Source organism: Falco rusticolus, chromosome 5 (assembly GCF_015220075.1).
Source record: "Falco rusticolus isolate bFalRus1 chromosome 5, bFalRus1.pri, whole genome shotgun sequence".
Taxonomy (NCBI): Eukaryota; Metazoa; Chordata; class Aves; order Falconiformes; family Falconidae; genus Falco; species Falco rusticolus.
In genome coordinates this window covers 67,316,715-67,330,345 of record NC_051191.1, presented here as the reverse complement: position 1 = coordinate 67,330,345, position 13,631 = coordinate 67,316,715, and the positions used below count along the sequence as shown (strand labels likewise).

Here is a 13,631-nt window from a genome sequence, read left to right as displayed (position 1 = left end):
CAAACACAAGCTGGTGAAGCTACTGTCCTGGGCATTGGCCTGAAGGTGAGTCTCTAATGAACTGTCTCCCCTTGTCTGTAGTGGGATGACATTCACTCGCTCTAGCGAGTTGTGGTGTGTTACACACTGGAGGTGAGTGATCCTCATGTTAGCTGAGTTCATTGTAAGGTGAACTGGCAGATTTTCAAGCAACTGTAAGTTAAGTTAACATAAAACACCCTTTCGAGCTAGCGCTATTAGCTGTAATAACAAAGGGGATGATGGCAGGTATCAGCCCCATTCAGTATCTCAGAAAATAACTTGAAAGAGGGCCTCAGTGTCACATTATACCAGTCTGAAGTGGATGACAAATTAGGAAAGGTGTGGGAGGCTGAGATGACACTTTCTGAACAGCAGTCAGGACAAAGAAACGACTCAAAGGAATCCATAGAAGTTCAAAATCTAGACAGGGATTTACACTGAAAAAACTTTGAGATAGCTTCATGTGAATTGCAGATGTGCAGTAAGACATGGAAGACGGTTGACCTAGGATGACCCAGGAGTGAACATGGCTAGGAAATTAGACAAGAATTTGTCTAGATGTGATGTCAAAAAGGCCAAACAATACTAAGTTGCATTAGCAGACCTGAAAATAAGGAGGAGGCAGTGGCTTTATATATGAGTATGTTGTGACCATATCTGAAAAAGTGCTATTAGCAACCTATTACCAAGATGGGAAGGACTGACCTTAAAGAAACAGAAGAAAATTGATTTGGGAAACTGATGTATCAGAAATTATGAAGAGGTAATGTATGCATGAACTCTGTCACACCTACAGTTACTATTAAGTAATTGCCAGCAATTAAGGAGGGGAAGATTTAGCCTGAATAGAAGGAAAATGTCTTCATATATTCAAAGCAGCAAGGAAGGGAAAGGCTTGTTTAGCACAATCCAGCAGGGTCTAAGAAGGATGGAGACAACAGCAAAACGTAATACGATGGACTGCTTCCAAGCAGTGAGATCTGTTACAAGATGAAACCATCTCTTAAGGAAAACAGTTGGTTTCTGAGAAGGCTGGACAGCTTTCTGCAGAAGACAATGCTTAGGTTTTCCCCTTCCCCACCATCCTAGAGAACGCATCAAAGGGCCCTCCATGTCTGGCTCACAAGGAGCAGCAGCAGCCCTGGAGAAAGACAGCTTCACTAGGTTTTTGCTACCTTCACCTAGGCAGAATTCAGCGCAGCAAGAGGGCAAAAAAAAATTAAAGCAGGACCCTCACCTCTGAGATTGCGGATGAAGTCCTCCAGCATCATCTTCCTGTCAGGCTTGATGTTGGGGCTGTACATGTCTGTATTGAGAAGGATGATTGCAAAGGCCAAGATGAAGATGGTGTCCGGGTTGTGAAACTGCTGGACCACATCTGGGTTACACATGCAGTACCTCTGGCTGCAGGAGGAGAGATGCACACACTTAACATCGAACATGGGAGTCCTCTACTCCAGGGTGGCAATGGCTTCATCACAAGTGGATAAAATTCCTCCTTTCACTCCACCTCTCACATAAATGGGAAGGAACTGACTGCTCTCTGAAGGCAAATTTACCCACCAGTGGCTGAAGTAGTCTACTGACACTTCAGCTTTCTTGCCCTCAGCAACCAAAAGAGCAAGTGAGACTAGAGAGGACTACTCCAGCTGGTGTCACTATGTAAGGGTAATATAGGAGATGTCTACTTCAGCCTGCCTTGCTAAGGGCAAAGCACTCCTCTGGATGCACAGAGGGAGCAACCCAGCACCCCTGCAAGCCCCAGTGCTGCTCCTCCTGTGAGTCACCAACAAACAGGGAGTCCCTTGCTGGCAGACATGACAGGACTGGCTTCACTCTGCAACTTTGTGCCCCCATTGAACATCTGACAAGGTCATGGCTTTGCTGTAGCCGTGGCACAGAGGACTCCATGCTTCAGAAGCCCCTCCATGATCACCTTTCTTGGAAGGGAGGTCTCTGGCCATTCAGTGCATGGTTGTTGCATGGTTTTGGTCTTGGGTGGGTTCTTTGCTTCCAGCTGGTTGCAGCAGAGGGGCTGCAGGGCTCATTGTCTTACCTGAAAGCCTCAATTAGCCGCTCAACCTTCTGCGCTTCCCCCTGCACACGGATGTGGGCCTGGAATTTCCGCAGGGCTTCGTCCAGCTCCATACCTGAGAAGTCCATCTCATCCACCACGCAGCTGTGGGAGGGGGGACACAGCCTTCATCAGCATGTCCTCCCATGGAGGACACCAGGAAGCTCCTTCACTGCAGTGCCAACAAGGCTCAGTCCCCGAGGGAAATACCACGAGAGAGGCTCTGAGACATCACTACAGCTTCCCAGATCATACTTAAAATGGGAAGTAATTTCAGACAAGTGATTCCTGCATTCTACAGCCGGTGAGCAATTCCTGTGTCTAACCATATATATGTATATAGAAAGAAATAAAAGTGTGTGTATATACACCATGATATATATATATATTTCATATCATACCATATACAGCATGTATATTCACATATACATAGACAGAGAAAGTATATATCTATATGTATTGGTATTTAGCTATCTAGATAGAGATATCTAGACATCTATATCGACACAGAAATTTAGACACCTAAACAATACCATTATCAATGTAGATATAAATCCATCTGTTTCTGCCTTTCCTATCATCTGGTAATCTTTCACACATTGTCCATTCCTCTCTCCCTCTCAACATATGCACTTGTTCACTATCTGCTTATTCATCATTCTCTTAACTCTATTCACTGGGCTGTTGCTGCACGTTTCGTCTCCTCACCTTCCATTCTGTTCAGTATACATCTCCATTTGCAACCCGTACCTTTTTCACCACTCTTCACTCCCACTCAACCACTGCAGCAACAACATTCATTATGTCTTTAAAGACCAGAACCAGTTCAGAGAAAATAGGAAATGGAAGCTGTTGTACAGAAATAGCATTGCAACATCAGCTGGCTTGTAACATCAAGGCTGGGTAAAACTGCCCATGTAGTCAAACACCACAAGTCCCCAGCAATTCATTCTGTCCAAACCCCTATTCATTTTATACATTTCTGCCCATTCCACACAATCTTTTCCATTTCCACTGCATTTCAGTGTCACACTTCTCTGTAATCTGCTGGAAATATTTCACCTCATACATCTGGTATCACTTTTTCTTTCACAGTGATGGATTGCACACTGGTAATTTATAGCCTATTTAGGTACCTAAAGCAGGGGATGCCACTTGTCTTGTTTTCCAGTAAAGCATTCTCAGCTTACAAAAGCCCTACTGTTTGTCTCTAAAACCTAATACTACAGTTCCTGCTGTCTGTATTAGTCAAATAATGTAGTTGTTCTTACTCTTACTGCATGGTATTTTGGTCATTTGTAATGACAACACCTTCCCCATGTGGCTTCATCACATTTTGTTAGCATAGTCCTACCTTTGGTGTCCAGGTCATTACTGCAAGCATTAATCAAAAGACTAGACTCAGAAAACTGCTCATAACCTCCCTTAGGCCCAGCTTCCCATTTCAGTGGAGTATGTAGGCACTAACGTCTGCATCAGCCAATTTTCTCCCCTGTTCGTGATTCCTCTGCTAATTTCTCTCTTTTCCACTCTCAACTAACAATTTCTCATGTCAAATGCTTTGCTGAAGTCTAGAATTACCTTCGGCACGTCCCTTGTCTAGAAAACCAGTTATTTTAACAAAGACAGACACTGAAATAATCTACTCTCCACTGGCTTTGGTATGTACCATTTACCTTCCTGTCTGCCATTATTCTTTCCCATAAGTAAATTCTCAAAGGTGACATTCTATCTGACAGACCAAGAAATTCACAGGTGCCAAAATCCCATTTTCTTTAAGCTTTCCTTAAATACAAAGTTACTAATTTCTTAATCTTCAGTCACATGGCAACCACCTTGACATTACAAGTGTATTAAAAATCCAAGGACTTCCTACATTCTGCTTCTATATACCTTGGATGTTAATTCTATCTCCCCCTCTCACCTACCTCCTTTACTTTATCCTCTGTATTGTGTTTGGTTTGCTTTCTCATGTTGTAAAGGATAAACTGAGCCCAAATTTAAGATTAGGAGGAAATTTTCCCCAAGACAGGTTATCTGGAACTGTATGAGGAGTAGTACAGGGAAAATAGAGGGGGAGGGGATTAGCTCTCTTCTGGATCCTTCCATTTCCTAGGATTGTCTAGAAATCTTACCAAGCAAACCTCTGCTAATAAAGGGATGTGCTGTCACCAGTTTCTTCTTCCTTTCTGTGATAAACTGGAGATGTGTCTGTTGGCCTTCTTTACAGCACTGCAGATTGCTGTCAGCTGTTGGGAAGTGTTTTGTGAGCTAGGCTGTCAAATGCCATGTGCAGCCTTGCTAGAATAAAAACCTATTGCATGATGTCTCAAATAGGTGAGGGACAGGGTTCAAATGCTCAGAGACATCTCTCCATTCCTCTATTCCCCTGTTGATTCAAGAGCTGAGATATCATTGCTTAACTGGAGTGACATCCACAGAATTAGGTAGTAAAAAACTTACCAAGAGCTCTAGCTGAACAAAGTGTTCAGTATCTTCTAAGGCTGGAGCCATTACAACTTCAACTAGGAAATGGGCTCTTTCCCTGCACACTCCATATCATCAAAATGTAGGAACAACTCATGAGGAGCACAGGCAGAGAATCAATGGGGCTGCTCTCATAGGAAAGCATACACAAAATCTTTTTTTCCTCTCCAAAGGTAGACTGCAGAAACTCACAAACGGTTTCTGGCAACAGCAAAACCTTCCTCCACTGCCTTTTCCCTTTGTTATTTTTATTTTTCTCATACTGATACTCACATGTCCCCTGGGTTGACATCAAGGCATTCTGCTTCTTGGAGTCTATCTTTGATAGTGAAGAAGTTTTTCTCTGGTTAGTTGTTACTGTGTTCACAGCTGCAACCATCTCTGCAGTTGGACTTCTGTTATTATTCTTTAATCTTTTCCAATGGATGATGTTTCTCAGCATTGAACCCAATGATTTTCCTGTTATTGTCTGCTTCCAGACGCGTGAAAGCAGAGTCCTTGCACACTCCGGTGAGACCTGCTGAGGTCACCCTAGTAAACCCAATCCACCATCATTAAATGATGTATCTTTCACTCCCTCCCTCACTGATCATTCCTTCCACCTCCACACAGGCTGCTCTAACAAGTCCTCCCGTTTGTGTACAAATCTCAAATAATAAAGTCAATGCCCTTGATACAGAAAACAACAAACCTTTACTAGGACAATTAGGACAAGGCAGCTGTTTATAGCTCTTTTCAAACTCTGGCACTGCTAGATGAGTTACGCTCGGCTTCTCCTTTGAGAGTTTCTTTCATGGCCTAACAGATGAAGGTTTACTTTGTAAATTCTAAGATGAACCCCTGGGAGTCCCTTCCATTTATCTCTCAGCCCAAAGAAGGGTGTCCCCACCCTGCTTCCTGAGGAAAGTTGACCAGGCAGAAAGGACAGGTTAGGAAGGCAGCTTGACTCAAAGTCAGTCTGAGCTTGCATTTGATCTGTCTGACAAAGCTTGTGCCAAACGCCTGAGGAATAGCTTCTAGAGGAGCCATTAGGTACGCTACTACTTTCTGCCGCTAGACAGAGAGAAAGAATGGTGGATCATAGTTGTCTGATATTTTTTTGTGAGCAAATTTCACACAGCAATGTCCACTAAAAGAGCCAAAGAGCCTTGTGCTATTGGGCTGCCATGTTCCTGCTTATCTTCTAGGTGGCTACAAGTTTTGCTGTCTTGCCTGATCTCAGATGCCTGTACAGACTCCTGTTAACTTGCTGAATGCACTGTGGTGCCTATATCAGAGCTCCCCTGGAACGCAATGCACCTTTTCTTTGTGAAACCAGAGCAGGGAGGTATTTTCTTTCCAAAGTAGAGACCTTGAAGCTGACATATCCTGGCAAGTATACTGCAGGAAGTACATCAGTCTCCAGAGCTGCAATGTAAAAGGCAGTGTAACTGCATGCGTGAGGGGGGTGTCTCTCCCCAGAATTGGATTTGCCAGTGTAAGAAACAAAGGTTGAGCTAAGAGTGGATGGTGCTCTGCATCCAAGGAATAATCCAGCAGTTTATGCGCATGTGTCAAATCCAGTGCTGAGTTCATTTTTCCACAAACAGCAGAACACCTGTGAGATGCCTGTTCCAGGACCACCAGGAGGCCTAAAGGATAACAAAGCAGGAGCAGAGTAATCACATTCTAAATCTACTCTTCTTTCAATTCCTTCCTTCCCATGGACTTGCAACAAGCCATGTGAATTGAGCTCACAGTGCACCCACAGATGCATTTAGCCCAGTACCTGCAGGGATAAGACTTTGGATGTTTGGATCATGTTGTTGAAGTGAGCAGGCAAAGTGCTGACACACTGCCTCATAAACAAGGTGGTGGAGTTTTAGGGCTCATGTGCCACCTGTATACATGGGGAGCTTGGTCTGTCCTGGGGCACTCGGCAGACAGGCACTTCAGAGCTGCAGAGAATTGCTTGCCAAGTGCCAGGTGACAGAACCAAAGGGTGGGGTCCCTGCTGGATCATTTTGCCCATCTATTACCTCTGTGGCGTCCATATTGTCTCCTAGGCTGTGGGGCATAGATCCTCTGCAAAAGGGAGTGGATATAGTGGCATCAGAGCTGCAAGGATTTAGCCCAGGGCTAAGCGTGGTGAAAGGGTTCAGGGAAGGCAGGAAGCAGCTGTATCGTGTGGGGCTGAGATCTGCTTGCCCAAGCGTAATGACCTATTTTCCAGCTTTTCTGCTCAGGTGACAATGCAGCAGGAGCTGGGCTGCAACTAAGTGTCTGTAATGAACCTGTAGCCCATACTCAGGGAGGGGGCAAGGTGGGGAGGCAGCCAGAGCTAAAGTTTAAAACCACAAGGCACAAAGATATTAATAAGAAACATCCCTCTTTCCAGCTTCCCTAACCCTACCAGCTTTCTGAAGATGAACCAGGCTTAGGGTGGACTGCAGAGGAAGAGCTCAGCTCCCTGGGAGGAGGCTGCCCTGCACATGTTGACTGAGGCTCACAGAAAGAAGAATGAGCGGGACTCAGTGATTCCTTAAAACCAGCAGGCACAGGCATGTGTCCCAGTACTGCCTTCCATGCCCTCCTTGTGTGAGGGTAGTCTGCAATGGAGACCATACCAGTCTTACTTTGCTGGGAGATGCTGCACTACATGCATTGCCTGTTTTTTTTCTGGGGCTAAGTCACCACCTACCTGCCCTCCCGGGGTTGTTAGTAGCTCACATGGCTCCTCACTTGGGCATCTATTCCTTCCTAAGCAAGAAATTGCCTAGTGCATCATGCTTTGCACCAGATCTGCCCAGCAAGGTGGAGAGCTGCTCCCACTCCAGGCACGCTGGCCATGCAGGTGAGGGTTCTGCCCAGCCTTCATCCTCCCCCCCACAGGACACTGGGAAACTTTGTCCCCCAGGGGACAAGGGAAACCACTGTTTACCTGGGCACCTAGCCAGGTTCAAGCTGCACCTTCAGCCTTTGCGAGCCTGGCATGGGAAAGCTGCTTCTGTTCACAAGTTTGATCTGTGCCAGCGCTCTGCTTGTAGCAGGAGGTCAGAACTGCCTAACACGTTCCTCCCTCTGTCCTGTTTCCATCATTATCTATTGCTCCACAGCATAAGCTGCAGCACCGTGCTGCTCAAACCCTCCTGTAATGCAAGTCTCCTGTTGATCCCTGTAATGTCCTCAGTGAGAAGGGGAAAGGAGGCTAGTTTGGGCTAACCTGTCAAGTTCACTCTGCCAGTCCAAGAGGAATCTAGTACTTCTTTGAGTCTTTGAGAGACAGCCTCTTTGCTGGGCTCCCAGTACTGCACTTACACTCCTAAGAGCAGCTTTTCTCTCTCTGACTTCCCATGAGAGAAAGAGAAGGCAACACATGCCTGACAGACACGAGAGCTGCTCACCCACAGGGAGAGTGTGTCTAACAGCAACTTACAGGCTAACACCAACGAGCCCCTGACTCAGCACAATGTCTCCTCTGCTTGAATCCCTGTCCCTTTCTCCTCTGACAGTAAGTACAACAGGACAGACACTTCTGCACTTCCAGGTCCCACAACCTGAACACAAACCATCCAGTATCAGCAGCACAGCCAAGTCCATTCATGGCATCACTCACATTATCTTGTTCATGAATGTACTATAAATGGAAGCAATTCCTGAGTCAGAAACAGGTGGAGGGGAAGAATGAACTAAAGTGAAGGGAAATATGAATGAAGGAGAACAAAAGCAACAAATAAACACCGAATGAAGAGTGCACAAAAAGAAATAAACAATACATCTGAGCATGTAACACAAAAGAAAGGAATGAAGAAAGGATGCAAGAATGATGTGTCTCATATTAAAAATATTTGTTAATGCCTTGGGCCTGACTTTTCCCAAGTAATAAGATTATTTTTTTGCAGTACTGGTCAAGTAGATCTGATAAAAACTGCTCAGTACCGTATCAGAGCTTTAATGGTTCAGGTGACCTCTCTACAGCTGTGTTCCCTGGACCAGTAGAAATTGAAACCCTGGGGTAGGTCCCCAGTGACTCCACTCAGCTGGCTGCAGGGCAGGTTGTGGGAGCAGATCTCCAGGAGAAGAGGCTGGGTCTTACTGTGGGATGCTGGATCACAGTGAGTGGGTGTTACTGTGGGATGCTCAAAATTGGTTACAGCTGGCATTTATCCCCTGTAACATAAAATGTCTAAAAGCTAGATGTCCAGCCTAAACTAGCACATTGAGAAAAACAACACTTGAGGGAACTATATCTCTCCACTGACTAAAGGAATTCATAAATTGATAGAAGACACTAAACTTGGTGGTGCCTAACAATAGGTGAGATAAATCCTACTTCTAAAGATTGAAGCCTTTTCTGCAAGAGAAAATGACATACTGCATCTCCCTAAACAGACAGGCCTGAGCAGTTTAGTATTATCAAAGCGTGTGTGCCAATTACAGTCAGATACTGTCGAAAATCTCCTGCTCTCTCACTTGTTCCTCTAGCTAGCGTGTATAATTACTTCTGAGTTATCCAGACACCTTTTCTGGGTTCCAGGAAAATCAGTCAAAGGTTGAAAGACAGAGTAGGAAGATGGAAGGAAGAATATAATTTCAGGGCATTTAGGTGCTGGGCATGCAGGTGTGGGAAGGCAAAATAGCATACTGAAGTGCTCAAGCCTCATACTATGCTTACTCTCACCCTCCTGCCCACGTACATAAAAGGCTTTGCAACCAGCATGGCGCTTCTCCGGAGTTTCACATTTATTAGGTGGGTAGTAAAGAGGGATCATCTTCACAGTGCCAAATGCCGCTGCGCACTCCTGAGCTCTGTTGCCTGACTCCAGGGATGGGCAACGGCTGGCTTGTTTGCCAGCCAACACAGCTTCAATACTTATGGAAGCCAAAAGAAGTTTGCAGACTTATGGCTGGATTTACAGCTGAGTCTGGATTTTGTAACCTGGGCAGCTCTGCCATGTCTCCAAACGCACAAGGGAGGCTGACACTTTTGCAGATGTTTTAAAAGCTGTTCTATTATTTATTCATGCAGTTGGGTTAATTCAACCTGGCTGCAATAGAAACAATGCTTACAATACACAATTCTAACACAAATTTTCACATCAAGTGAAAGCTAAACTAACACAGCAAGTAGCATCAATAATTGAAATTGCTTTCAGGAGGGAAAGGATGGGCCAGGAAGGCTCCAGGGCCAGCTCTGAGATGTGAAAGGGCAAAGGCATCTCCCCCTGCCTACATGCTTCCTCACTGCAGGTGATCAGAGCCTGTCCAACAACTACTGCCTGCTCATGGCCACCCTGCCTGGGCACTTGAGCTTGTCGGGACTAGCACTGCCTGTTCTTCTTCTGCCCACTTGGCCCACAGAAATGGCTGTGACATGGGCAAATTGTGCAGAAGCCACTGTAGGAGCTATCGTGGCTGCCACGCGTTGTGCAGGGAATACCACGTACCCTAACCAGTTTGCTAAGTGTGAGTAGATGTGGGAACTGTGAGACAGTCCTTGCAGAGTTCATTCTCCCAACCTGTGCCAGTGTTCCTGAGCTAGTTTGATTGGAGCTGGTTGAGGAATGAGAACCAGACTAGGTCTCAGACAGTTCTAAAATACCAAAAAGTCTTTGAGCTGCCCCTTGCTCCCACACAAACAGCTCAGATGTTGTGACTAGTCCTTGAGCTACAGTGCACTGGGAACACCATCACACTGTGTTACACTGCCAGCCTTCTTCCTGCAGCACGGACAGGAAAAATATCCTGGGCCAGAACTTCTCCCGGCAATGCTCTGTTTCCATGCACGTCACACCACTGGATGTGCAGCCATTGCCCAGCCAGCTCTCATGAGCAGTTGATGAAAATTTGCTGGCAAAAACCAACAAGCATTGCTATCCCCAAGCTCAGAATTGACACAGGAAGAGAGTGAAAGTACCTGCAAACAGCACAGCTACAACCAGCTGATTGTGTGTGGTTTTTCCTTCCTGCTTTAGAACACTTTGTGTGTATTTTATGTCTACTTTTATCTTTGCCTTTAAGGAAGACAGATCAGCAATTTATTGTGAAGAGGAGATGGCAGCACAGATTGTTAGTGCAAGAACATCGTCTGGTGCCTGGAGAGATCAGACACAGATTTGAACCCTGAATTCAGGCTCGGTTGCTTGATATATGTCCATTGACACACAGTTCATGTCCAAGATATGTCCATGTACGCACAGCTTCAACAGCTCAGTTCCCATCTTTGAGCCTTGCTTTCTACATGTGTAAATTGGATGGCAGGGCCACTCTTCCGTCAAACATTTAGAGTGCTACATTGAGAGGTGCAGTGGAAACTGAGAGTAATAAGCATGATGGAGTAGGGCCACCTGCTTTAATGGCCCTCCTGCAGGATGCAGAGATAAGACAGGCACCGCAACATAGCACCTCCTGGGCATTGAGGCTGGGAGGCAGGCACCAAGCTTTGCAATATGGACTGTTCACAGGAGCTTGTGACACAAGAGTTTGTAGTCACATGTGAGGCAGAAGAATGTGGTCGTTTGCAGGGATGATGTCAAATTTAGGACTATGAGGAAGTGCCAGCCTATTGCTATTGTAATATTTCCCTGTCTGTGCAGAGGCTAGGTTTGGACTTCAGCAGAGTATCTGTCAGGGGAAGCAGCCCACACATTGCTTGGTGGAGAAAAAGATGCAATTACTTTTAATTGTAGCTCTCAGCATGAAGAGACTTGAGAGAACATGTGTCTCGTCGCTGGCCAAATCAATACCCATACAGTATATTAAAGAAAGAGCTGAACCAAAGGTGAGATACCTGGAGCAATAAGCAGAAGCAATTGCAACAGGAATGAATTTTGAAACCTGGGCCCAAATTTGGCTCTTGAGCTGGCATCCTCCAGTCTTTCCCTGGAGTAGAAATGGTGTGTGGATTTATGGTTTCTGTTTGGCTGCAAAATTTGAGAGAGACAGAGAACATTTTGGAGACTGGAGAAAACATAATTAAGGATCCAGTGCACAGAACTTACTGCCTAATGGAGAGGCCGCTCCCACTAAGAACTGTGCTTCTGCCTAATAAAGACCCAGCTGAGTGCTGGTCATGCCTTGAAATGGGTCTCTGAATGAGCTTGGTGCCCCCTGACTACACAGGTCACATCACCCTCCACGGCAGCCCTCACGTTCACACTCTGGTGCAAACTCTCCCTGCTTTCACTGTAGCAGTTCTCAGGACAGGAAAGGTGGTGTCACCTGTTCCTGATGTCCTCTTTTTATTATAAAGAGAGCTGTGTTTTCTCCTTTTCCCTCACCTGAAGTAGATCAGGACCAAGCAGGAAACAAAGACTCATCTCAGTTCCCCAGGCTGTCTTTGCTGAAAGCCTGTCATCTTGGACAATGCTCAGAACAACAGGCAAGATGTTTTTCTTCCCAACACTTCAGACCCTGCTCCTGAGGTGCTGGGGTCTGAAAAGTTAGCAATGGTTACAACGTGGAAGGCAAAGCAACAGGCAGGCACTGAGGTAGTACGGGTCTCAGGTATTCACAGGATTTTGCAGCCCAGATTGCAAGACTTGAAAGAGGAGAGAGTTGTAGGCTGAGAGATGTATGGCTTGTGTGACCAGGAGAGGATCACAGTGAGAGAATTGAAAAGAACAATCTATCAAAGGCAGCTACTAAACAGAAACAGGGCAGAAACTTGAGATTTTGTTCAGAAAAGGCGCAGCTCAGCCCATTGGAATTTTTCCAGTCGGGATGTACCTCAGTGCTCTGTGACTGCAGTGGTAATGACAAATCCTTAGCAGCATGCTTCCTCACGCAGGCCTCTTCATTACCACAACCAGGACCAACTCACCTCTTATTATCCCTGTAGCACAGTCGTACAAACTGAATAGGCCACTCATCTCAAAACTGGACAGTAAGAGAACCAGGTGTGCAGCCAGCTTTCGCTGCTCCCTGCTGGTCTCACAGCAAGGAGGAAATATTTATCCCCTTCTGCCTCTCTTAGTACTTGCCAGAAAGCATCAGAGGTGCTTTATCTGGGTGGGGTGAGACACCAGTTAGAACTTCGCAGCCACAAAACCTCCCAGCATCACTAGTTCTACCACCTGCCAGTGTTGAGTTCCTGCCCGATGATCACAGGTCCTCTGAGAAGAGACTGAAATGAAAGGGCTGCTGCTATTAAGGGAGAAACACATTGCTGGGAAATACATTGAGAGGTGCCAGACAGAGAGTGGGAATGGTGAAGTTCCTGCAGAGGGGGAATGGAGAGGCATGGAGGACAGGGTGCTTGCTGGTGCAGCTAGGGGCAGAGTGGGCTGGCAATTCCTTTACAGTGCAGGAAGGAGGGGAAGAGGTTTCCACACTTACTCCAGCACATCCCTGTTGAACTGCTTCTTGCTGTTGCCCAGGAACTCCCCAATCATCTGGCGGCTAAGGCCCTTCCGCTGGAGCAGGAAGTGTGCCACCCCAATGGGAGTGTCCGGGATGAAGCCTCGGGAGATGAGGAACTGGATCCCTTTGTCTGGATTTCTGAAAGGGAAGGGCAGAAACATGGTGAGTTTGCATGATCTCATTGAGACATTACTGCCTCTTGCTCACTTTATAGCCTGCAGCAATACAGCCCTCAGTATGTGTACGGGCTCCTGTAAGCTCATATGTGTGGCATGATGGGACCAGTGGGAACAGGGAAAAGTGACTTTGGGGACTCCCCTCCAGATACCACTGAGGACAAAAGGATGCCACAGGACCTGCTGTGTCACTTTCAGCATCTGCTGTCACCTGGCAATCACAAGTGCCATCCCACAGTCACAAAGGATCCTGCAGGATACCAGATCAGTGACTCTCTCCTGCCACCCTTCTGCTCCAGAGTCAAAGGCTCTTGCATTTTCCCTGGCCCAGCTTGTTTTGTTTAGGGTCCCTGTGAGGACATGATTAGACCGTGTCCCCCACACAGATAGCACAGGAAATACCAGTATGTTCAGCTGCTCCAAATGCAACCCACAGAAAGCTGTCCTCAAGGACCAGGGGTGAGAGCTGGGCGCGTGACCCTTTGCTTTAGGGGAGTTGGGGTTTCACCTCCCGTGGGGCAGGCAAAGGCAAA

The 13,631-nt window shown here is 46.3% G+C and overlaps 1 protein-coding gene across 5 annotated transcripts in view; it reads right to left on the bottom strand.

The window, feature by feature from the left end:
- IQSEC3 (IQ motif and Sec7 domain ArfGEF 3) overlaps positions 1-13,631 on the bottom strand; it is a 106,952-nt gene that overhangs the window by 15,640 nt on the left and 77,681 nt on the right. For all 5 annotated transcript variants that reach the window (XM_037389484.1, XM_037389481.1, XM_037389486.1 and 2 more), the window contains exons 5-7: positions 12,899-13,060; positions 2,078-2,200; positions 1,259-1,425 (exon numbers count right to left, since the gene is read on the bottom strand). In XM_037389484.1, coding sequence (XP_037245381.1) covers positions 1,259-1,425; positions 2,078-2,200; positions 12,899-13,060 — 452 coding nt within the window. The remainder of the gene's footprint in view (positions 1-1,258; positions 1,426-2,077; positions 2,201-12,898; positions 13,061-13,631) is intronic.